This window comes from Eptesicus fuscus, chromosome 7 (assembly GCF_027574615.1).
Source record: "Eptesicus fuscus isolate TK198812 chromosome 7, DD_ASM_mEF_20220401, whole genome shotgun sequence".
Lineage (NCBI taxonomy): Eukaryota > Metazoa > Chordata > Mammalia > Chiroptera > Vespertilionidae > Eptesicus > Eptesicus fuscus.
This window is the reverse complement of record NC_072479.1, coordinates 15,688,795-15,712,129: the sequence shown is the minus strand read 5'-3', so window position 1 is coordinate 15,712,129 and position 23,335 is coordinate 15,688,795. Positions and strand designations below refer to the sequence as shown.

At 41.1% G+C, this 23,335-nt stretch overlaps 1 protein-coding gene across 1 annotated transcript in view; it reads left to right on the top strand.

Annotated features, from left to right (window-relative positions):
* The window catches only part of ERC1 (ELKS/RAB6-interacting/CAST family member 1), a 534,404-nt gene that overhangs the window by 186,943 nt on the left and 324,126 nt on the right, over window positions 1–23,335 (top strand). Inside the window, exon 12 of the mRNA XM_054718763.1 lies at window positions 250–443. Coding sequence (XP_054574738.1) covers window positions 250–443 — 194 coding nt within the window. The remainder of the gene's footprint in view (window positions 1–249; window positions 444–23,335) is intronic.

Below are 23,335 nucleotides of genomic sequence, written 5' to 3'. Positions count from 1 at the left end.
TTGTTCTTCTTTTTCTACTTCCTTGAGGTGTAAAGGTTGATTTATCTATGTAATATTTAAGCAGAGAAAAACTTTATAAATGGGAGAATAGCTATTAGATGTTTGATATCTTATTGAAACTTTATAAATTGAAGACTAGCTATTATATGTTTGATAATATCTAATTGGTATATAGATAGTTCTTTGGGGCATGGTTTGTCCACTACATTGTATGTATATTTGATAGAATTTGAATGCTTTTCTTTGCAGGCACATGAGGCAACATTGGAAGCCAGAGCAAGTCCAGAGATGAATGACCGAATACAGCAATTGGAGAGAGAGATTGCCAGGTACAAAGATGAATCTAGCAAGGCCCAGGCAGAAGTTGACCGCCTCTTGGAAATCTTGAAGGAGGTGGAAAATGAGAAGAATGACAAAGATAAAAAGATCGCTGAGTTGGAAAGGTAAGGAAAGGGAAGCTGAATAAGGTTTCACTTTTTTGAAAAGTAAAGTATGGTTTTAAAAACTTATATTCTTTTGAGGGTATGCTCTTCAGTATATCTGCTTCTCTGAATGTAGGTTCATGAGTGCTTGATGTTACTTTATTATCCACTTTTTTCTAAGTCAGTGTAAATTCATTGTTGTAGTCTCTAAAAGGCAACACAGAATGGAAATAAATTGGGAGCCATGGACTTCATCATTATTGGTTAAAAAGAAAGCATTCATTGATTAATAAATTAAATTTTCTACTGGTTAATCAAAAGAATATAAAAAGCCACTTGCTTCTTAATTATTTATCTATGTAAAGAACAAATGAGCCTCTAGTTCAAGCAGTTAATACTTTTCATTGGTTCAGACCTGTGTGTTGAGCTGATGGTCCTTTGGGCTATGTATTTTTCAACTTTTACAATTTGTATTGTAGAAAAGCAGGCTATTACATACATCAGTGCATAGACCAAATTTAGAAGAAGGAGTACATTTTGAAGGCAATTTAGGAGATCTGGATATGATATTTATGAGCTCTGACTTTGAATTCTTCAAAATATGCTGTGTTGAACAGATTTAGTTAGACAGTTCTCTTGGAATTGTTTTTGTCTTTTTTTCTTTCATTAGGGTGTATTATACTAGAGATTAAGCATATGCCTTTTGACTTCTTCTTTAACACCTACCACGTAGTTAACATAAATTCACAAGTTCGTAGAAGGAGTTCTTCCAGTAGAACTTCATTAATCACCCATATTCTTCTGAACAGTCAGAGAGACTGACAGTGACAGAATGAAGTCACTAATCCAAAAGGCTCTTTGGAGCCTGATTCTTAGAAATATTTTTATTTTTATTTTCTTGAAGGTTGGGAAGTATCAGACTATTTTCACAAGTTGTTTTATTAAGTTGTAATTTTTTGAATTAGTGGTAGACCTGTTATTTTCCTCTAGAAGTTATTCTCATATTCTATATCCATAGAAGTTTGATTTTTTTTTCAAGAAACTAAAAAAACCAAGTTCAACCCTCACAGTTTTCTTTCACTATTCTGAAAGTGTGATAACATGGACTGATTACCCATTTACTTGTTTTCTCTTATCTTGATACTAGAGGCCCGGTGCACGAATTCGTGCACAGGTGGGGTCCCTCTGGGTGGCCTGCAGGGATTGGGCGGAAACCCGCAGTTCAACACCGCCTGCAGCTCCTACCTGCCGTTCCTACTCATCCTGGCCCCACTGTACCTGCCGCGGGCTCATGACCAAACAGTCCTGATTGGGAGAGGCTCGTGCTGCCGCAGCAGCACTCTCCATCCATGAACCCTGCGTCTGGTGCCCTCCTAAAGGGAGTGGCCTGTGGGATTGGGCTGAAACTGGCTCTCTGACATCCCCTAAGAGGTCCTGGATTGCGAGAGGGTGCAGGCCAGGCTGAGGGATCCCACATTCGGGCTAGGGAGGGACCGCGGGAGGGCTCCAGCGCGTGTCCAGCCCATCTCGCTCAGTCCTGATCAGCTGGACCCCAGCAGCAAGCTAAACCAGTTGGAGCATCTGCCCCCTGGTGGTCAGTGCACATCATAGCTACTGGTCGACCGGTTGACTGTCTGCCCCCTGGTGGGCAGTGTATGTCATAGTGATTGGTCAACCAGTTGACTGCCTGCCCCCTGGTGGTCAGTGCACATCATAGCGAGTGATTGAGCAGCCTTAGCTATCCTATCTAATAATAGACAATATGCAAATTGACCATACCTCCAACACACCCACAAGCCACGCCCACAAGCCACACCCACCATCCAATCAGAGCGAGTATGCAAATTAACCCAAACCAAGATGGCTACAGCCACAGAGAGCAAGGTTTCCTAGGTAACAGAGGAAGCCAAGCTTTCCACCTGCCCTTGCCAGGCCTAAGCCTCCACTCAAGCTACAAAGTTTCAATTATAGAAGGTAAACAAATTCAAACAAATGGCGGCAGAATGGAGCTTGAGAGAGCAGGCCAGGGTTGCCACCGGTAACAGGGGAAGCAAAGCTTTCTGCACACCATGGCCGGGCCATCCTGCTTAAGGCAACAAAGTTTCAATTATAACCCCAACACAAATGGCTGCTGGCCTCGGCCTCGAGGGGAGCCCCAGGCTTGGTTCCACTCCAGGCTACAAAGTTTCAGTTGTAGAAGGAAAATAAATTCCAGATACCAGGGCCTCTGCTTGGGTTGCCAGGGGACGTGGCCGGCCTGCAAACCACCACAGGCCCCTCGCTCAGGCCGCCCCACACCCCAAGGGAACCCCACCCTGATCCAGGACGCCCTTCAGGGCAAACCAGCTGGCCCCCACCCCTGTACCAGGCCTCTATCCTATCTAATAAAAGAGTAATATGCAGATTGATCATCACTGCAACACACAATATAGCTGCCCCCATGTGGTCAAAGATCCTGCCCCCATGTGGACACAAGATGGCCACCACAAGATGGCCAGCAGGAGAGGGCAGTTGGGAGGCATCTGGCCTTCAAGGGAGGGCAGTTGAGAGGGACCAAGCCTGCAAGGGAGGGCAGTTGGAGGTGATCAACCCTGCAGGAGAGGGCAGTTAGGGGTGACCAGGCCGGCAGAGGAGGGAAGTTGGGGGCAAACAGGCTGGCAGCAGAGTGGTTTAGGGGGTGATCAGGCTGGCAGGCAGAAGTGGTTAGGGGCAATCAGGAAGGCAGGCAGGCAAGCAGTTGGGAGCCAGCAGTCCTGGATTGTGAGAGGGATGTCCGACTGCCCGTTTAGGCCCGATCTCGGATCGGGCCTAAACGGGCAGTCGGACATCCCTCGAGGGGTCCCATATTGGAGAGGGTACAGGCTGGGCTGAGGGACAACCGCCCTCTGTGCACGAATTTTGTGCACTGGGCCTCTAGTCATTAGCATATTACCCTTTGATTGGTTGTTCGGTTCTGCCGTTTGGTCTATTTGCATATTACCCTTCTATTATATAGGATTAATTAATTTATATTTTCTTGTTTTAATAAGACAAATGGGTAAATTCTTTCATCAGAATTAACAATGACCAGATTCTCAAGATTAGATTATGTGCATTTTTGTGTCTTCCTTCATGTTTGCACTGTATGTCTCCCCCCCACAATGCACATAGCTCTTACATAGTCTCCTGAATACATGGCTCCCTTTGCTTTTGTGTCAACCTGAAATCAGCAGCAATAATGCATAAATTTTAAAACATGATACTTTTGAAAGATTAGCAAGTTCTCACTATTTCAGAAAGGAAATTTCTTGATAAAGTTTTAATCTTGGGTTTGATTTCTTATATTGGAAATCGACTAGTATGTTGAAATTATTGCTTGCTTGGAAAACCTTTCAATTTATTTTAAACTCAGTAATGATTTTGGGAGATGTACATAATTTGAATGAGAGTAAGAAATAGGATTAAGTCTATATTTGATATCCTTCAGAGAGGAAGGAAGAGGGAGAGAGAGAGATAGAAACATCAGTGATGAGAGAGAATCATTGATTGACTACCTCCGGCATGTCCCCTACTGGAGATCGAGCCCGCAACTTGGGTATGTGCCCTTGACTAGAATTGAACCTGGAACCCCTCAGTCTGCTGGCCAACACTCTATCCACTGAGCCAAACCAGCTAGGGACTACTGCAATTTTAGAAAGAGGATTATTTAAGTCCACCCATACAGCTGTAAATATAAAATATTTTTTCCAATTAAATCTAAGAAGTACTGCTTCTAAATTCCCATACTGTGGTGTATATCACTTTGATTTCAACTAGAGAGGGAGAACTAATAGGAGAAATACATACATACATACATATGATGTATACCATGTATATGTTTATTACAAAGAATCGTAGTGTATATATGTATGTATACTAATACATATGTCTATGTAAATACTAGCGTTTCCGTTGCAGGAAAAATCCTGCAATAGGGTTTTCTGCTGCACTCTACCCCGCCCCGCCTGCTCTCCTCCCTTGTCCCCCGGCCCGCCTTCTCCGCCAGCCCGCCCCACTCTCCTTACTTCTCCCCCGGCCCGCCTTCTCCGCCAGCCCGCCCCGCTCTCTTTCCTTCTCCCCCGGCCCCACCTCCACTCCTCCCTTCTCCCCCGGCCCGCCTTCTCCGCCAGCCCGCCCCGCTGTCCTTCCTTCTCCCCCGGCCCTGCCTCCGCTCCTCCCTACTCCTCCCCCCGGCTTGCTTGCTTCTCCACAGCTTTGCTCCCTTCAGCATCTCTTGGCTTCTTTCTAAGCTGTCTTGATATGCAAATTAGCCGCCATCTTTGTTGGGGTAATTTGCTTACTCATCCTGATTGATTGGTGGGCGTGGCTGGTGGGCGTGGCTTGGGCGTGGCGAAGGTGCGGTCAATTTGCATATTTGTCTATTATTAGGTAGGACTAGAGGCCTGGTGCATGAAATTCATGCACTGGAATGGGGGGGATTTCCTCTGCCTGGCGCATGAAATTCATGCACTGGAATGGGGGGGATTTCGTGCACTGGAATTGGGGGCGGATTTCGTGCACTGGAATGGGGGAGATTTCCTCTGCGCCCTCCCACAGTTGGATCCCTTGGAGGATGTCCGACTGCCAATTTAGGCCAGATTCCCCTGGGGATCAGGCCTAAGCCAGCAGTCGGACATCCCTCTTGCAGTCTGGGACCCCTTGCTCCTTACTGCCTGCCCGCTGGCTCCTTACTACTTGGCTCACTGCTCCTTAGCGCTGCTACAGAAGCGGGAGAGGCTCCCGTCACTGCTGCTGCGCTTGCCAGCCAAGAGCCCAGCTTTTGGCTGAGTGGCACTCCCCCTGTGGGAGCGCACTGACCACCAGGGGGCAGCTCCTGCGTTGAGCGTCTGCCCCCTGCTGGTCAGTGTGCATCATAGTGACCAGTCATTCTGTGTTCTGGTTGTTCCACCGTAACAGTTGCTTAGGCTTTTATTATATAGATACACATACACACACACATATAAAGAAATTGATTACAAGTAGTTGTCTTGCATTATTGTCAGGGGGCTAGCTAAGCAAGTATGAAATCTGTCAGGAAGAGATTGCTGGCAGGATAAAACTCCCATGGCCATAGGGCATAATTGTGGTCCACAGGCAGAATTTTTTTTCTCTCTTGGAGATCCCTCAGCCCTGCTTTTAGTGCCTTCATAAGGATTCAGTTATGCCCACTCCAATGATCTGGGATAATATCATTTACTTAAATAGATTACAGATTTTAATTATATGTGCAAATTACCATCACAGCAACACCCAAATTAGCGTTTAAGAACTGGGCCCTGTAGCCCAGCGAAGTTGACACTTCAAGAAAGCCATCACCAGTTGTTCTGAATAGTCTTTACAGATCTATTTCAGGAAAACAACAACAACAACAATAAAACAAAAAACTAGAACTTCACATGTTCTCATATAACTCGATCAATTCGGATTAGCTTCAGGAACCCTGAATGTAATTGAAAATTTCTAAAGCGAGCATATTAGAGGCTTTTTTTTTTTAAAGATTCAGAATTGAATGGGCATTTCTTTGGCATAATGTTTAACATATTTAGAAATGTACTAAAATTCTGATAGAATTTTGATATTAACATCTTTTCAGACTCCTGAAAGAATTGTTCCTTGTCTGTGTTTTCACTCATGCTATTCCTTTTAGCTAAATACTCATGCTATGGCAGTATACTGGAAGAATTGTTTCCCATGCCATATGTTGGGTTTTGCTTCATAATACAGAGAAATTAATGAACCCACAGAGTTTGGTATTTGCAGCAGAAACCCTCACTTCACTCTAATATGAGGGTTATTAGGTTAGATTCAATTTATCATTTAGAAACTTTTACATGTAGAAAATGGCAATCACCTTCTGATTTTCATATAATGTAGGTATCAAGGATTTCCTTTAGTTTATCGAAGTTAGGAATTTTCATTGATCTAAAGAAAAATAGAATCTATTATTGTATAACCTAACTAATTGCTAGAAAATAGGGATTTACTGTGTTCCCCAAATCATGGGAATATGAAAACTAGGATTTTAATGAATATAGGTTTCATATTGGGGTGATTTAAAATTTAGCAGAGTGATTAGCAAATGAGAAGAAAGGACATACTTTCTTGTATGTCCTTTAATCTTTGAAAACCCTGAAATTCTTTTTATTCCTTATTCCTTTTGCTTGGTTACCCGCCCTTTAAATATGCATCTCTAAAAACACCAGTATTGATAGGATTTTTAGTTATCAAGCTCTTGAAAATACCTAATCTGTGAGTTTAGTTTTTCTCTCCATAACCCACTCTCTTTTCTGTCACAAAGTATACCCTTTCTTTTTTCATTAAATAAGTAATTTCTTACAGAGGCTCTTATTTGCTAGTGACTGTTCTGGGCTCTGTGGACACAACAAGGAACAAAACAGACAAAAATCTTTGCCTTCGTGGACTTTATAATCTAGTTGAGAGGAAATGGACAATAAAAACTAAAGATGGAATTGTCAATGGGTGCTGAATACCATGGGAAATACAATACAAAGTAAGAGGATATGGAATGCGAGGATTTGAGTGGTTGCTATATTTATGAGATGGGCAGGAGAGACCTCTGATATGGTGATATTTGAGTAGACTCTTCAAAGAGGGGCTCTTTTCTTTAGAAGTCCTCAGAATTCCTTAAAGAAACTTAATTTATTGAGGTACTAGAGGCCCGGTGCACGAAATTTATGCATGGGAGTGGGTGTCCCTCAGCCCAGTCTGCACCCTCTCCGATCTGGGACCCCTTGAGGGATGTCCGGCCGCCCGTTTAGGCCTGATCCCACTGGGATCGGGCCTAAACAGGCAGTCAGACATCCCTCTCACAATACAGGACTGCTGGCTCCCAACCGCTTGCCTGCCTCTGTCTGATTGCCCCTAACCGCTTCTGCCTGCCAGCCTGATCACCCCCTAACCACTCCCCTGCCAGCCTGATCAACACCTAACTGCTCCCTGGCCTGCCCGATTGCCTCTAACTGCCCCCCCCTGCTGTGTTGGTCACCCCTAACTGCCCTCCCCTGCCAGTCTGGTCGCCCCTAACTGTCCTCCCCTGCAGGCCTGGTCACCCCTAACTGCCCTCCCTTGCCAGCCTTGACACACCTAACTGCCCACCTCTGCCACCTGGTTGCCCCCAACTGCCCTCCCCTGCTGGGGGTCACCCATAACTTCCCTCCCTTGCCAGCCTTGTCACTCCTAACTGCCCACCCCTGCCGCCTAGTCGCCTCCAACTGCCCTCCCCTGCAGTCCTGGTCCCCCCCAACTGCCCTCCCCTGCTGACCTGGTCTCCCCGCAACTGCCCTCCTCTGCCGGCCTGGTCACCTCCAACTGCCCTCCTCTGCTGGCCTGGTCATCCCTAACGGCCCACAACTGCCCTCCTCTGCAGGCCATCTGTGGTGGCCATCTTGTGTCCACATGGGGGCAGCCATCTTTGATCACATGGGGATGGCCATCCTGTGTCTTGGAGTGATGGTCAATTTGCATATTACTCTTATTAGATAGGATAAATTACATACAATAAAATGAACTCATTTTTATTTTAGATTTGACAAAGACATAAACCTGTGCAACCACCACCACTACATTTCCTTCACCCTCAGCAGTTCTCTCATATCCCTTTGTAGCAAATGTCTGCCCATCCCTAGCCCCAGTGACCACAGAGCTATGAAACACCTTTTAAATTCACTTAATACGTTATGCTTTAGCCCCTCATTTTGCCTTAACTTTAGTTTTCTGCTTTCCTTTTTTTGTTGTTGTTTGGAGTTGGGAATAAATGAACACAACCCCAAATTTTATAGTTTCCTTCACTCACAGCTCCAGGAGTGGATCCTGATTAATTTAATCAGTCAGTGTAATAGCATTCTCTTTCCCATTGAGCACATAATCCGTTAAGTGACTTGGGAAAACTACAGAAAGGCTTCTGGGGAATGATGATTTAATAAGGAAGACTTGCAAGAAGAAAGGTGGCCTTTGTTTCGACATTATCATGACTGGGTGTGATGACTAGAACTGCTGGCGCTACCTTCCATCAGCCCAAGATGAAGCCAGCAGGCAGAGTCAGGAAAACCAAAGAAGCAGAGCCGGAACCCCAGTGGGCTGTTCCTGAAACTAGACTTTTTGTTATGTGAGGTAGTACATTTTCTTATAGTTTAAACATTTTGAAACAGTATTTTCTGTTATTTGCATTCAAAGCATTAACAGCTATTTACAAACTTATATTCATTCTCTCTCTCCCCCTCTCCCTCTCTCTCTCTCTCTCTCTCTCTCTCTCTCTCTCTCTCTCTCTCTCTCTCAGATAAGAACTGAATGTGTTAGAACAGAAGCAGTAGGGGCCTGACCAAGGTCAGGGCTCTTTGTCTACCTAATATCTTATGAATAAAAAAAACAACTTCCTCACTGTTTGACTGAATGCTCAAATCAGGAGTGATACTCTTGCTATGCCTATTTTGGTTCTTTTAAAATAAGGCAGTAATTTGAGGGTACCAGTTAAAGCAGTCATAAATTCTTTTGCTATGCCAATATTTTCACATATCCCCACATTTCCATCATACTTTTCCTTGTTTTAGTCTTGTCTTCCCTATTTTATCCCAACCAAAATGCCTGGAAAAGATCTCATCCCATCACTTTTTGAAAGGGGCATTATAGAGCAGATTCTTGCCCCTAGTTAGGCAAATAATTTACAGGGGAATATATTTTGAATTTTTAAAATTTTTGTATTGTGGCAGAGGTGGCCATATTTAACCTTGAAATGTGGACATTATTCTTACCGCATTTGGATTCAATGAACAATTCTTTTACTGTCCTTTATTTAGTAGAAACATTAAAAAGCAAATTGACAGATATTTTAAGTGGAGTTTTCCTGTAGGAACAAACTAGGGACACTAGCCTCATGTGTCTTTCGTTACGTATCAGGTAGATCTTATCTTCCTAAGAAAGATGACCCCACTTTTTAGTGTAATTTCTTTAATAGTATTTATAGTTGTTCATTTAAGCTACCTCTTCTTGCATCATGACTTTTTTGTTTGTTTTTGGAAAGGATTCTTGTATTGATTTTAAACATAAAGATAAGTAGATGAGGCCAGAGTTTAAATGACGGTCCTATATTAAATACGTAGGTAGGTGGTAATAGAGTTGTGGTTAAGAATTCTAGAGTCTGTCTCTTCTACCGTTTCTCCCTTTGTTCAGTTTTAATTAAGGAGCCCTCTTCCTAGAAGGAGAGGGAATAGAATAGACAGCTAGATGATGCAGAAGCTGTTCACTTGAGAATCTTGATGAGGCTTTTCCCCTGAACATGTTGGAATGCCCTCTTGTAGCATAGGCACTTTCAGACTGGCACGTGGGTTGCTTTGCTGGCCAGGTGCCAGTTTTTCCACATGTCTGACTCTTAGACCCTTTATTAGTCTGGACTCAGTAAAGAGATACTTCTGGCTGCAGAATACTAAGACTCCCAACAAAGAGCAGCTATTGTCATTTCCTTTGTAGATGATGCTCGCAGAGGCCTTCTTCCACAGCTCATCTAGGAACTAGAAATTTCAGTGACGAGGTTTCAATTCAAAGTCTGGTTGAGCTCTCCTGGAGAGTAATACTTAACAGTACCCAATTAATATGTGCCCCAGGATACAGGGTTATCATGGAGAAGGTGTTTCTTGATAAACTTTAGACTCCTAAGTCTGGTCTTTTAATTTTTGAAACCAATATTAAATGATAATGGCTTGAGAGTTTGGTTGGAAGGCTTGTAGATAATTTTGGATCCTAGACTGCTAATTTCAGTTCTTTGAACTCTAGTGTAGACAGAGATACAAAATGGAAAGGGAAAGCCCAGGATATTGTATTGCTGCTGTGACTATTCTGAGGAAGGCAAGAGAACCAAGATCAGTTTTGTTATTCATTCATATAGTATACTAGAGGCCCGGTGCATGAGATTCTCACAGTCCAGAACCCCTTGGGGAATGTCCGCTTGCCGGGCCTACGCCGGCAGTCAGACATCTCTCTTGCAGTCTGGGATCCCTCACTCCTTACTGCCTGCCTGCAGCTCGCCAGCCGTGAGCCTGGCTCCTGGCTGAGCAGCGCTCCCCCTGTGGGAGCGTCTGCCCCCTGGTGGTCAGTGCGTGTCATATCGACTGGTCGTTCCTCCATTCGGTCAATTTGCATATTACGTTTTTATTATATAGGATAAGTACACACACACACACACACACACACACACACACACACACACACACACACATTCTTGGTCCAGTCTTAAAAGCATAATGAAGGGAACTTACTTTTTCTGCTTTGTAATGGTTAATGTTATTTTCTTCACTAACCATCTTTTCCAGACCTCACCTAGAACTGTTCATTCTAGGCTTTTACATCATGATTAAACATAAATTTTGAGTACTAGCAAGAAAACCTAACTTGTACTTATAATATTTGTTTCCAAGGGAACTACATTCTGATATATAAACAAGTGACTTATAAGTAGTTTATGATCTATTCAAAAGATTTGGAGCTACTTAGTTGAGTTTTTTTAAAAGCAAGAATGTCCCTAGTTTGTTCAGGATTTAGGCCCAAGATAGTTAACCGCTGAATAAACTGTCTGAACTGCTTAAACCAGTAACTTTTAACCTTATTTTGTTAAGTGACAGGAATCTGTACTTTTGTATATCAAGATCTACATACTGAACTATGATAAACACAAAGAATGGGGCCTTTTTAAAATCATGCCAGGAGTGAGATTTAATTCAGGGTATTATTTGCATGCATATATGTGTAAGAGAAAGAACTTTTCTGGTGGTAGTTGCAGAAATTACGGAAGATAGTTGCTAGGCTTGAACCTCATGGCTCAAGTATATGGCCTCTTCATTTTTTAATTTGTTTTTTAAAGACTGAAATTTTATGTAGTGAAAATGAAGTTATTTTTATTTTTTATAAATATTCTAAAATGTGTTCGCAAACTTGAAGTAGTTTACAGGATGATATTTCCACAATTTGGTTTAATAATAGAATTAACTCTCTGTTTTCTTAAAAAATGGACCTCAAAGTTAGAAGATGAATGCTATTTTCTAATTTGTTTTTTTTTATTCTTTTCTCTTTGACTAAATTTTTCTTTCCCCTTATTCATTTGAGGGAACCTCCTTTTAACTGTTATCTTTTTTAAAATTTTTCTTTTCTTTATTGATTAAGGTATTACATATGTGTCCTTATCCCCCTTTTGCCCCCCCCACCCTAACTGTTACCTTATCTTTCTTTCTTTCTTTCTTCCTTCCTTTCTTTCTTTCTTTCTTTCTTTCTTCCTTCCTTCCTTCCTTCCTTCCTTCCTTCCTTCCTTCTTTCCTTCCTTCCTTCCTTCCTTCCTTCCTTCCTTCCTTCCTTCCTTCCTTCCTTCCTTCCTTCCTTTCTTTCTTCCTTTCTTTCTTCCTTTCTTCTTTCTTTCCTTTTCTTTTCTTTTCTTTTCTTTTCTTTTCTTTTCTTTTCTTTTCTTTTCTTACTTTTTTTCTTTCTTCCTTCCTCCTTCCCTCCCTCCCTCCCTCCCTCCCCCTCTCTCTCTTTCTTTCTTTCTTTCTTTCTTTCTTTCTTTCTTTCTTTCTTTCTTTCTTCTTTCTTTCTTTCTTATAAATCTTTATTGTTCAGATTATTACAGTTGTTTCTCCTTTTTTTCCCCATAGCTTCCCTCCACCCGGTTCCCACCCCTCCCTCTGCCCTTACCTCCCCCCGCTGTCCTCATCCATAGGTGTATGATTTTTGTCCAGTCTCTTCCATACCCCCGACACAGACACCCCTTTCCTCCTGAGAATTATCAATCCACTCCCATTCTATGCCCATGATTCTATTATATTCACCAGTTTATTCTGTTCCTCAGATTTTTAATTCACTTGACTTTTAGATTCACTCGTTGATAGATATGTACTTGTTGTTCATAATTTTTATCTTTACTTTTTTCTTCTTTTTTCTCTTTTTAGAGAATACCTTTCAGCATTTCATATAATACTGGTTTGGTGGTGATGAACTCCTTTAGCTTTTTCTTATCTTTGAAGCTCTTTATCTGCCCTTCAATTCTGAGATAACTTTGCTGGGTAGAGTAGTCTTGGTTGTAGGTTCTTGCTATCCATCACTTTGAATATTTCTTGCCACTCCCGTCTGGCCTGCATAGTTTCTGTTGAGAAATCAGCTGATAATCGTATGGGTGCTCCCTTGTAGGTAACTAACTTTTTCTCTTGCTGCTTGTAAGGTTCTCTCTTTGTCTTTTGCCCTTGGCACTTTAATTATGATGTGTCTTGGTGTGGTCCTCTTTGGATTCCTTTTGTTTGGGGTTCTGTGTGCTTCTTGGACTTGTAAGTCTATTTCTTTCATCAGGTGGGGGAAGTTTTCTGTCATTATTTCTTCAAATAGGTTTTTAGCGTCTTGTTCTCTCTCTTCTTCTGGCACCCCCATAATTCTGATGTTGGTACGCTTGAAGTTGTCCCAGAGGCTTCTTACACTACCTTCAACTTTCTGAATTCTCTTCTCTTCTTGCTTCTCCAGAGGAGTGTCCTTTGCCTCTTTGTATTCCAAATCTTTGAGTTGATTCTTGTGTTCCTCTAGTCTGCTGTTGGGTCTCTGTATAATATTTTTTATTTCAGTCAGTATATGTTTAATTTCTAGTTGGTCCTTTTTCATATCCTCGAGGGACTCATTAAATTTATCGGCCTTTTCCATGAAATTCTTGAAAAACCTTATAACCGTGGTTTTGAACTCTATGTCCATTCGTTTGTTCTCCTCCATTTCTTTCATTTGGGATCTGTTTCCTTGCCTCCTCATTTTTGCTGCTTCCCTGAGTTGGTTGGGTAGCTTTGTGTACTAGGTGTCCTATTGGTTCAACGGGTCAGCCTCCCAGTTGCCTGAGGTGGACACTCTTGGTGCACCCCTTTGTGGACTGTGTGTACAGCCTTGTTGTAGTTAAGTCTTGATTGTTGTTGGTGTCACTGGGAGGAATTGACCTCCAGGCCAGTTGGCTGTGAGGACCTGCTGTGTCTATAACGGAAGAATTGCTGTGCTGGAGACACGTTTATGGGGCAGGACTTGTTCCAGTAGGGCTTTGGTGCTCACTGAGTCTGCCTCTTGAATGTGTCCCTTATGAGAGTAGTTGAAATCTGGTGTCGTCTCACACAGACCACTAGATACACTAGTTCTGGATCTTCAATGGGGTGCAGGTCAGCTACTATCTGAGGCCACTCAGCAGGAACTACAGCAAGAAGTACAATTTTCTCCTCTTTGCTTGGGATTTGGCGATTTTGGAGCAGTTTGACTGGAGCTGCAGTTTATTTGGTTAAGCTGCCACAGGGCAGGCCATTTATATGCAAAAGCCGCTGTGTGGAGCCTGGGCGGGCTTGTAGATTGTGCGGGGCAGGATCTCAGGGAGTCACTAGGCTGGGGCGTGGCAAACAGTGATGGCTGCCAGCCAGCCTTCTCTGCCTTTCCGCATTTCCAAGTCCCCGTGTCGCACAGTCCAGCGCAGTAAACACTGATTGCTGGGCGCACCTCAGCAAAAAAGTCACCCTCACTTTCCGAACTGATGGCCGACAGTCCAGCTTCTCCCCGTAGGCGTCTGGGTCTCCCGCATGTCCCCAGAAACTGGATTTCAGAGTGATCGGGAGCTTGTCTCCCTTCGGGTTGAAAAACAGCCATGCGCTCAGTCGCCCGCCACCAGCCCGATTCGCGTGCCTCCGTACCTCAGCTTTTCAGCGTTTTTGCTCCTTTCTCTTTCTTTCTAGTTGTACAACTTCCACTCAGCCAGCTTTCCCGTGGTTCTGGGTGATAGACGTTTTGTCTTTTAGTTGTAGTTTTGAAATTGTTGTGTGAGGCTGCAGTTTAGTTGTTTATCTTTGCCGCCATCTTGGTTTCAGCAACAGTCATATTTTTAAAAGGCTTTGCCCTTGACTAGAGCAATGCAGACATAGCCAAGGAATGCCAACAACCACCAGAAATTAGGAGAGGCAAGGAATAGATTCTTTCTCAATCCTCTAGCCCTACCTACCATCACCTTGACTTGGGTCCAGTGACACTGACTTTGGATTTTGGCTTCTAGAACTGTGAGAGAATATATGCTTGGTTGTGTTTTAATAGATAAATAAAAGGCCTTGCCCTGGCTTGTATGCTAAGTGGTGGGAGCGTTGGCTGGAGAACCAAAGGGCACGTAACTGGGTTGTAGGTTCCATCCCTGGCCAGGTTGGGGAGCATGCAGGAGGCCGACTGTTACCTTTTTGAGGAGAAAATTTAACTGACCTCGCTTAGGTAGTAATTTCTTTTTTCTTTATTTGTGCTTTTCTTATAGTATCTATCACCTTTTGTCCCGTGACTACACATTATTGAGGGCTCAATAAATATATATGATACAGCATAGTGACAGAACTACTTTATTTCACCATTTAATCATCTCGCATTTTTTGCCTTTTCCTTCCCATTGCCCACATATTCAGACCTTTCATCAAACAGATGGAGATTTAATAGTCCTTTATACACTTATTTTGCTGAAAATGTTCTTTTTATGTTCATTTCTTCTCTCTGCTTGTAATATGTTTGCAATTGTACATATACTTTTCCTTATGTAAAAGTTTAAGTAAATTCATATGCTATAATTTTTTTTTAATCCTCACCTGAGAATATTTTCCATTGGTTTTTAGAGAGGGAAAGACAGAGAGAAACATTGATGTGAGAAAAACACATCGATTGGTTGCCTCCTGCATGAGCCCCAACCAGGGACTGGGCCCAGGAGGACCCTGCAACCGAGGTATGTGCCCTTGACCAGAATCGAACCTGGGACCCTTCAGTCTGCAGGCCAACACTCTATCCACCAAACCAAACCAGCTAGGGCATGCTATAATGTTCTTACAATTTAATATAATTCAGTGGGATTATTTTTCAATCTGCAGGGTAAATAAAACATAGATAACCGTTTTCCTGTTTTGTCACAATGAAATACCAGTTTTAACTCTTGTTTTTACAGTTTAACATTTCTGGAACTAGGATATATATATAAATAATGGCATGGCATAATTGCCTTGGTATAATTTTTTTTTTCTTTCTTAATGATGCATAAAGTAATGGTACATCTTCTATTCTTAGTAAATTGATATTAAAGGTGCATGCAAAGAGAGTGGATAAAATTGTTTCACTGAATGTGAGAGTGGAAGAAAGTATTTCCGGCCTGGCCAATGTGGCTCAGTGGTTGAGCATTGACCTATGAATCTGGAGGTCACAATTCAATTCCCTGTCAGGACACATGACTGGGTTGCAGGCTCGATCCCAAGTGTGGGGCATGCAAGAGGCAGCCGATCAGTGATACTCTCTCATCATTTGATGTTTTTATCTCCCACTCCCTCTTCCTTCCTCTCTGAAATAAATAAAAATATATATTTAAAAAAAGAAAGTATTAATATATTAACATTATTTTCTCATGTATTTCATTTAAAATGTGTGTAACCAAATGAATATATTTACTGTTATAATTAGATATGTAAATATTTTATCTACATCCTGAAAGTTTATCCTATATAATAGAGGTAATATGCAAATTAACCCTCACGCCTTCACAAGATGTCTGCCTATGACCAGGCCTGCAGGGGGATTAGTGAGGGACAACCAAACAATTGAACAAGCAGGCTGTGTAGGGCAAGCAGGCTGCGTGGAGCGACCAGGTCAGCAGGGGGGTTAGTGAGGGACAACAAAACGACTGAACAGCAGGCTGTGTGGGGCGACCCAGGCCAGCAAGGGGGGTTAGTGAGGGACGACCAAACAACTGAACAGCAGGCTGCGTGGGGCGGCCAGACCTGCAGGGGGGGTTAGTGAGGGACAACCAAATGACTGAACAGCAGGCTGCTTAGGGCGACCAGGCCGGCGGTGGGGGGGGGGGGGCAGTTGGGGACGACCAGGCTGGCAGGGGGGTGCAGTTGGGGGTGACCAGGCCAGCAGGGGGGCCAGTTGGGGGTGATTAGGCTGGCAGGGGGGGCGGTGAGGGGTGACTAGGCCGGCGGGGGGGGGGGCAATTGGAGGCGACCTGGCTGGCAGCGGGGGACAGTTAGGGGCAATCAGGCCGGCAGGGGAGGCAGTGTTAGGGGCGATCAGGCCGGCATGCAGGGACAGTGAGAGGCGATCAGGCTGGCAGGGGGGGCGGTCAGTTAAGAGCCACCAGGCAGGCAGGCAGGCAGATGAGCGATTAGGAGCCAGCAGTCCAGGATTGCGAGAGGGATATCCATCTGCCAGTTTAGGTCCCATCAGTGGGACATCCCCTGAGGGGTCCCAGATTGGAGAGTGCAGGCTGGGCTGAGGGGACCCCTCCGTCCCCCCTCCCCCCCCGAATGAATTTCGTGCACTGGGCCTCTAGTTTATTTATAAAAAATCTAAAATTTTTTTTTGATCTTTTCCTTGGGAAAATGGGCTTTATGTTTGTGATTATTTTATACTGATATCACAGTATATTCGGGCATCTATGGCACAGTGTAACCTGAAATGTAAACCTATGTATTTAGTCTTCATATTTGTAAGTATATCTTCATAAGGAACTCTTGAATTGATACTCAATTTAATGTCTTAAAATATCTTCCATATAAAAATTAATATTAATCTGTATATAGGTTTGGCATAAATTAGTATGCAATTCATGTGGAAAATGGTTCTTTAGAGAATAATTTTTTTTATTTTAACATTTATGATTATAGATTTGATTCATGAAGTACAATGTCAGGGAATATAGCCTTAACGCAGTTGAAGAGAAATGACTGGTGCTGCTCTGATGGTTGTGTGTCCCTGGTTGAGGGAGAATGAGCTGTGTTTAAAAGAAAAAAGGAAAGAAAGATGCTAAGTTACAACTGAACATGACTGGTTTCTCATCTGATCCTGCTTGCTTTAGCTTGCTTTCTGGGAAAACTGCTTGTTTCTTCTTTCTTGAATTTCACTGATTTAATTTAAAAGAAGAATAAATTATACAGCTTTACATAGTCAATTCTATGTAAAAGTTTCTTGTGGGTACAGCACCTTTTAATATGTTGCTGCACTCTTGATAGGAATTTAATAGTACTTAAATTTTTACTTAAAAGTATAAACACTAGAATTATATATTGTTTTTTTTACGTGCATATTTTTCTCCTAAATTAATTTCCCCAAAGCTACAGTTTGATGCCAAAGTGAAATGTGACTCATGAACAGTAAAATAGGTAAAAAGATTCTTAAAGTTGATCACTGTTGATAGGAATAAGCTTATTTTTAAAAAATGTATTTACCCATGTCTTATATAAAGCCTTGCACCTATAGATTTCAGTTAGTGTCATTTTTGATCTGAAAGTATTCTAACTTACTTCGTCATAACCAGTAAAAAGATAATTGGGAACAATCATTTACCCTCTTTTTGACTTTGAATATTGTATTCGACACTGTATTATATGTGCCAAAGAGTCTTGGATTTTTATAGATAGGCATCTATAAGCATCACAAAACATTTAAAGTATGCCTAGATAGTATGTCAGCAAACTTACATTCTTATCCTGGATCTACCACTTACTCACTGTGTGATTGTAAGGAATTTAAATTTTTTCTTCATTTTTCATCTTTTTATCTTATACAATTGGAATAAAAATCTTATTTCATTATTCTCACAACTTTTAAAAATTTGTTTTAAGTACTGAAACATTAGAAAAAATTAAAATACAAATTGAAATGGTGCTTGCATTCAAGAAATATGTTTAAGGTAAAATTTAGATCTTGAAGATAATATTGATGACACTGGCCATTAAAAATCTAAGTATCTGTAGGATAATAGTAATTTTAGTGACAGTGATTTATTTTTAAAAAGGTAAACTGTCTGTTATTATAAAAAGCAATATTGAATCACAGGTTTCATGCTGTGTAGGAATATTAAGCATGGCTACTTTGTCCTTTTACTGCTGAGCAGTATTGGAAATGAATTGATGTTTATAAAGCCTTATATTTTTCTTCCTATTGCTTTTAGATCGCACCATTTGAGGTAAAATTTGGTAGGTTTGAAATGAAAAATAATGCTTGCATTTGGGGGAAAATTTTAGTTTTCACATTTGAGAAAATTGTATCGAATTCTTCCAAATAAATTAGAGTCCTGTATTCTACAAAATATCCAAAGTTGTCAGTGTTTTTCTGCATTTGTTTATGGGTAACTTGGATTCAAGAAATAGAGTGGGGTGGGTAAAGGAATAGTCACTTACAAGGTGTGTATAACTAAGCTGCCAGAGTTGTGAAATCACTTAGCTAACTTAAATGGAAAGGGGGAGCATTAACTTTCTCTTCTTTTTCTTGGGGTTTACCAGTTTTTTCCCTGTCCCAGAAAGTGGCAACTTTTAGATAAAATTTTTTTCTGTAGAAACTTACGTTAAGGTACAGTGATATAACCCAATGTAAAAATACATTTGTTGAGAGTTGAAAATCTAAAATTACTAATTTTCAGTGCCTGTGCAGAATCTATGACTCCTTCCCCTTCTTTAATCTTGTCCTTTGTTTGTCTATGGATAATATTATTCTTGAAGATTGTTTTTATTAATTCTTTCTAACTTTCTCTTTCACATTTTCTTCCTGGATTTGCTGTTTCCTTCAGTCTCACCTCAAGGTCAGTATGATTGTACTAAAACAAAGACTTTTGATAGAGCATTGCATGCAAACATTATTTTGAGCTGAAATGATAGAACTTATTCCAGGAAAGCAATGTCTAGAAATCTAGTTACAACTGCATAAAATGTCAGGAGTTTTTGGTTTACCAAAAGAGTGGACTCAAAGTTCTTTGCTTCAAAAGACAGTAAGGATAGTCAGAAAGCAACAGTCAGACCAATCACATTTTGACTGGAAGAGAAATGAATGTGAAAGGAGCCACCAGGGGAGTGAGGAGGAAAAAATATATTGTTTTAATTTAAATAAAATTTCATCAGAGACATTTAGGCTAATCATATTATATAAGCAGGTGCAGCATGAATGATGGAGGGAAAGTTGCACTGTGTGAAGAACCTTTGAACTATTTCACATACACAAACCTATACACATATCTTTAAATTTTGAGTTTGTTTGGTGATTCTGCTGATGGTTGAACTAGTGATAACAAAAACAACTACCTCTACTGCTATTTACATGTGTCAGAGGTACTATGGTAGAAGCTTTACATCTTCATGAGTAAGTAAATTAGTAAGAGAAGCTGGCACAAAAAACTGAAAACCTGCATTTTAAAAGTTACTGGTTTTGCATATGATAATGTAAATGAAAGTGTGAGCATTTCTGATAGGGTTTGGAAAATGATATTGTTAATACCATATGCATTTTATGTAGCGGCTCTTCTCTAATAATAACGTCATATATACTTACTATTTAGAAAAACACCTGTCTGATTTACAAATAACTTATGGGTTTACCCCGGACAGATTATTCTAATGAACTGTAAATAGGGAATGTGATTTCTTTAGGGTCAACCAATAGTAAGTGATGATACTTGAATTTGATGCCAGATCTTATTTCAATCTCAGAGCTCTTTATGTTATGTGCACTGTAGCCTAGGAGTTAGAATATGAGCTGTGAAACCCCAGATTGCTTGATTTTTCTTAGGTAGATTTCTCATCTGTAAAATTGGGATAGTTTTCTAATCTAAAGGATTGTTGTAAACATTGAATGAGTTCATACAAAGAGCACTTAGAACAGTGTCTGGCACAAGGTAAGCAGTCAATAAATGTATCTATATGATTACTCCTTTTTCATGGAGTCCTATTTGATCCAGGTTATCATAGCGTGATGTCAAACGTTTCAGGTTCTTTAAAACACTATACTGATTACATTAATCCATACTAGTGTCAATAAAAAGTGCAAAGTAGAATTTCAGTGCAAAGTTGTGTATGTGTAGAAAATGAGAAAAGAACACATATTTCTTCTGTGTTGATATTTTAAGACTCCACTTATCTTTTTAGATGCTAAAATTTCTGTCATAGGTAGAAAGATGAAGGTGAGGCTTTTTTAAAAGAAGGTTCTCTTTCCCATTTCTACTCCCTGACATTTTGTCTCGTATTTAAATTGCAAACTTTAATGATATTTCTGAAAAAGTCCCTTATCTTTGAATCTTTAAAAAAAATATATTTTCATTGATTTTTTACAGACAGGAAGGGAGAGGGATAGTTAGAAACATCGATGAGAGAGAAACATCAATCAGCTGCCTCCTGCACACTCCCTTCTGGGTATGTGCCAGCAACCAAGGTACATGCCCTGGACCAGAATCGAACTTGGGACCCTTGAGTCCGCAGGCTGACACTCTATCCACTGAGCCAAACTGGTTAGGGCTCTTTGAATCTTTTAAAGATAAGCAATTTGTGGGATATAAGTACATTAAAAAAAAAAAAAAACAGAATAAGACCCTCTTGCGTAATTAATTATACTAATCTAATTCATGAAGGTAGTTCTTCAGTCAGATCTACACTGTCTTTTTTTCCTTCTCTCTTAGCCACTCATCTTTACTTTCCTTTTGTTTCAATGGAATGAATGTTCCAGCTCTTTGCCAAGGCTACATCTTCCCATTTTCTTTATCCCTTCCCTCTTACTAGTTTTTAAAAAAACTTGCTCCATAAATCAGATCCTTCTTCTCCTTCTTTCCTTATATCTATTCTCCTTTTTTCCACTGACTCTCTCAAACATAAAACATATCCTATTTTCCCCCAACTCTTAAAAAGAAATGTAAATAATACTTCCCAGTGTCTTTTCCTTGGCGTCAGTTTACTACAGTATCTTACTTTTACCTTTTACTTATTTTCTATTTATTTGCACAGTTATGAAACCATCATTTATTCTTGCTGCCTCCACTTTCATACTTCCATATATTTTCCAAACCAGTGTAATTTGGATTTTCCTCTCACTCCTGAATCAAAATTGTTTCAGTGAAGTGTACTAGGTGCCAAATTCATTGACCTTGTTTGTGTTGGTCACACTGATGCTTTGGGGTGTTAGATATTATTGACTATCTTCGTTCCTTATAGAAACGGTTCTTTTGTAGTTTGTGACATGTTTTCTGCTTCATCTTTTACTATCTCATTGGCATTTTTTAGTCTGTTTTGCTTTTCTTCTTTTACATGTTTCTTAACTTTTGTTGTTTCTCATGTCCTTGAGAAATATTCCTTTCATCTTTATTATTGGTCATCTACCTTGTTACCACCAATGATTCAGTTCTTTTTTTGTTTTTAGTTTTCATGGAACTCCTATTTCAAATAAACTGTATACATTGCAGAAAAAATCTTAGTGTTTGCAATTAAAATAGCAAGCACAAATACTGTATTTCAAAAGTGATTTGTCCATATTCTTCTCTAAACATTTTCTCTACATACTATAGTCTGAAATTATTTGGAATTATGTAATTAAAAATGTGAAAAAAACTCAGCTTTAGTAGAAAAATATAATGAAGGCCTTTGCCTTGTTTTTGGAGAACCTTCATCTCTAACTTAAGCTTCAAGTGGACTCATATTTTTACTGGGAAGTTTTATTGCTTTTTCCCGTATTTTGTTCTTTTCATGACAGGTGTTTTGTTTTTTTTTCAATTACAGTTGACATTCAATATTATTTTATATTAGTTTTAGGTGTATAGTATAGTGGTTAGACATTTATATTATTTATGAAGTGATTCCCTCACCTGGCACTATATTACAATATTATTGACTATTTCCCCCTGTGCTCTACTTTATATCCCCCTGACTATTTTGTAACTACCAATTTGTATTTCTTAATCCCTTCCCCTTTTTTGCCCAGTCCCCTAACCCCCCTCCCATCTGACAATCATCATTTTGTTCTATGTATCTATGAGCCTCTTTTTGTTTTATTTTGCTCTTTAGATTCCACATATAAATGAAATCATATGGTATTTGTGTTTCTCTGTCTGACTTATTTCACTTAACATAATACCCTCTAGGCTCATCTGTGTTGTTGCAAATGGTAAGATTTCATCCTTTTTTAATGCTGAGTAATATTCCACCTTTATTTTTGTATTCGAATATCTATTGATGGGCACTTAGGTTGCTTCCATATCATGGCTATTATAGATAATGCTAGTCCCATGTGCACTTGAAAAGACTGCATATTCTGTTGCTTTTTGGTGAAATGCACTAAAAATATAAATTAAATTCATCTGGTCTAATGTGGCATGGCAAATTTTGATCTAAGTGTCCCCAAACAAAACTTCTAAAATTCTTACCGAGAAGCTCAAGAAAAATTTGTCCATGGAAACATTAATATATACATAGTTCTCCGAGTTTCAAGTTATGTTAATGATAATATTACTAGAGGGGCGGTGCCGGGGCTCAAAGGGCATCTGCGGAGTGAGTGGGGTCCCTCCTGCAGGTGGGGCCCCTCGGCCTGCCCTGCAGGGATTGGGCTGAAACCGGCAGTCTGACATCCCCCAAGGGGTCCCAGAGTGTGAGAGTGCACTCTGCAAAGTTGCTGTTGCTCAGCAGCTCCTGTGTTGAGCGTCTGCCCCCTGGTGGTCAGTGCATGTCATACCTACCTGCCAGTCGCTTAGCCTTTTATATATGTAGATAGACTAGAGGCCCAGTGTACGAAATTAATGAACGGGGGCGTGGGGTTGTCCCTCAGCCTGGCCAGCACCCTCTCGCAATCCAGGACATCCCTCTCGCAATCCGGGACAGCTGGCTCTTAACTGCTCACCTGCCTGTCTGCCTGATCACCCCTAACCACTTGCCTCCCTGCCTGATTGCCCCTAACTACTCTGCCTGCTTGCCTGATGCCCCTAACTGCTCACCTGCCTGCCTGATCGCCCCTAACCACTTGCCTGCCTGCCTGATCACCCCTAACCACTTGCCTCCCTGCTGATTGCCCCTAACTACTCTGCCTGCTTGCCTGATGCCCCTAACTGCTCACCTGCCTGCCTGATCGCCCCTAAC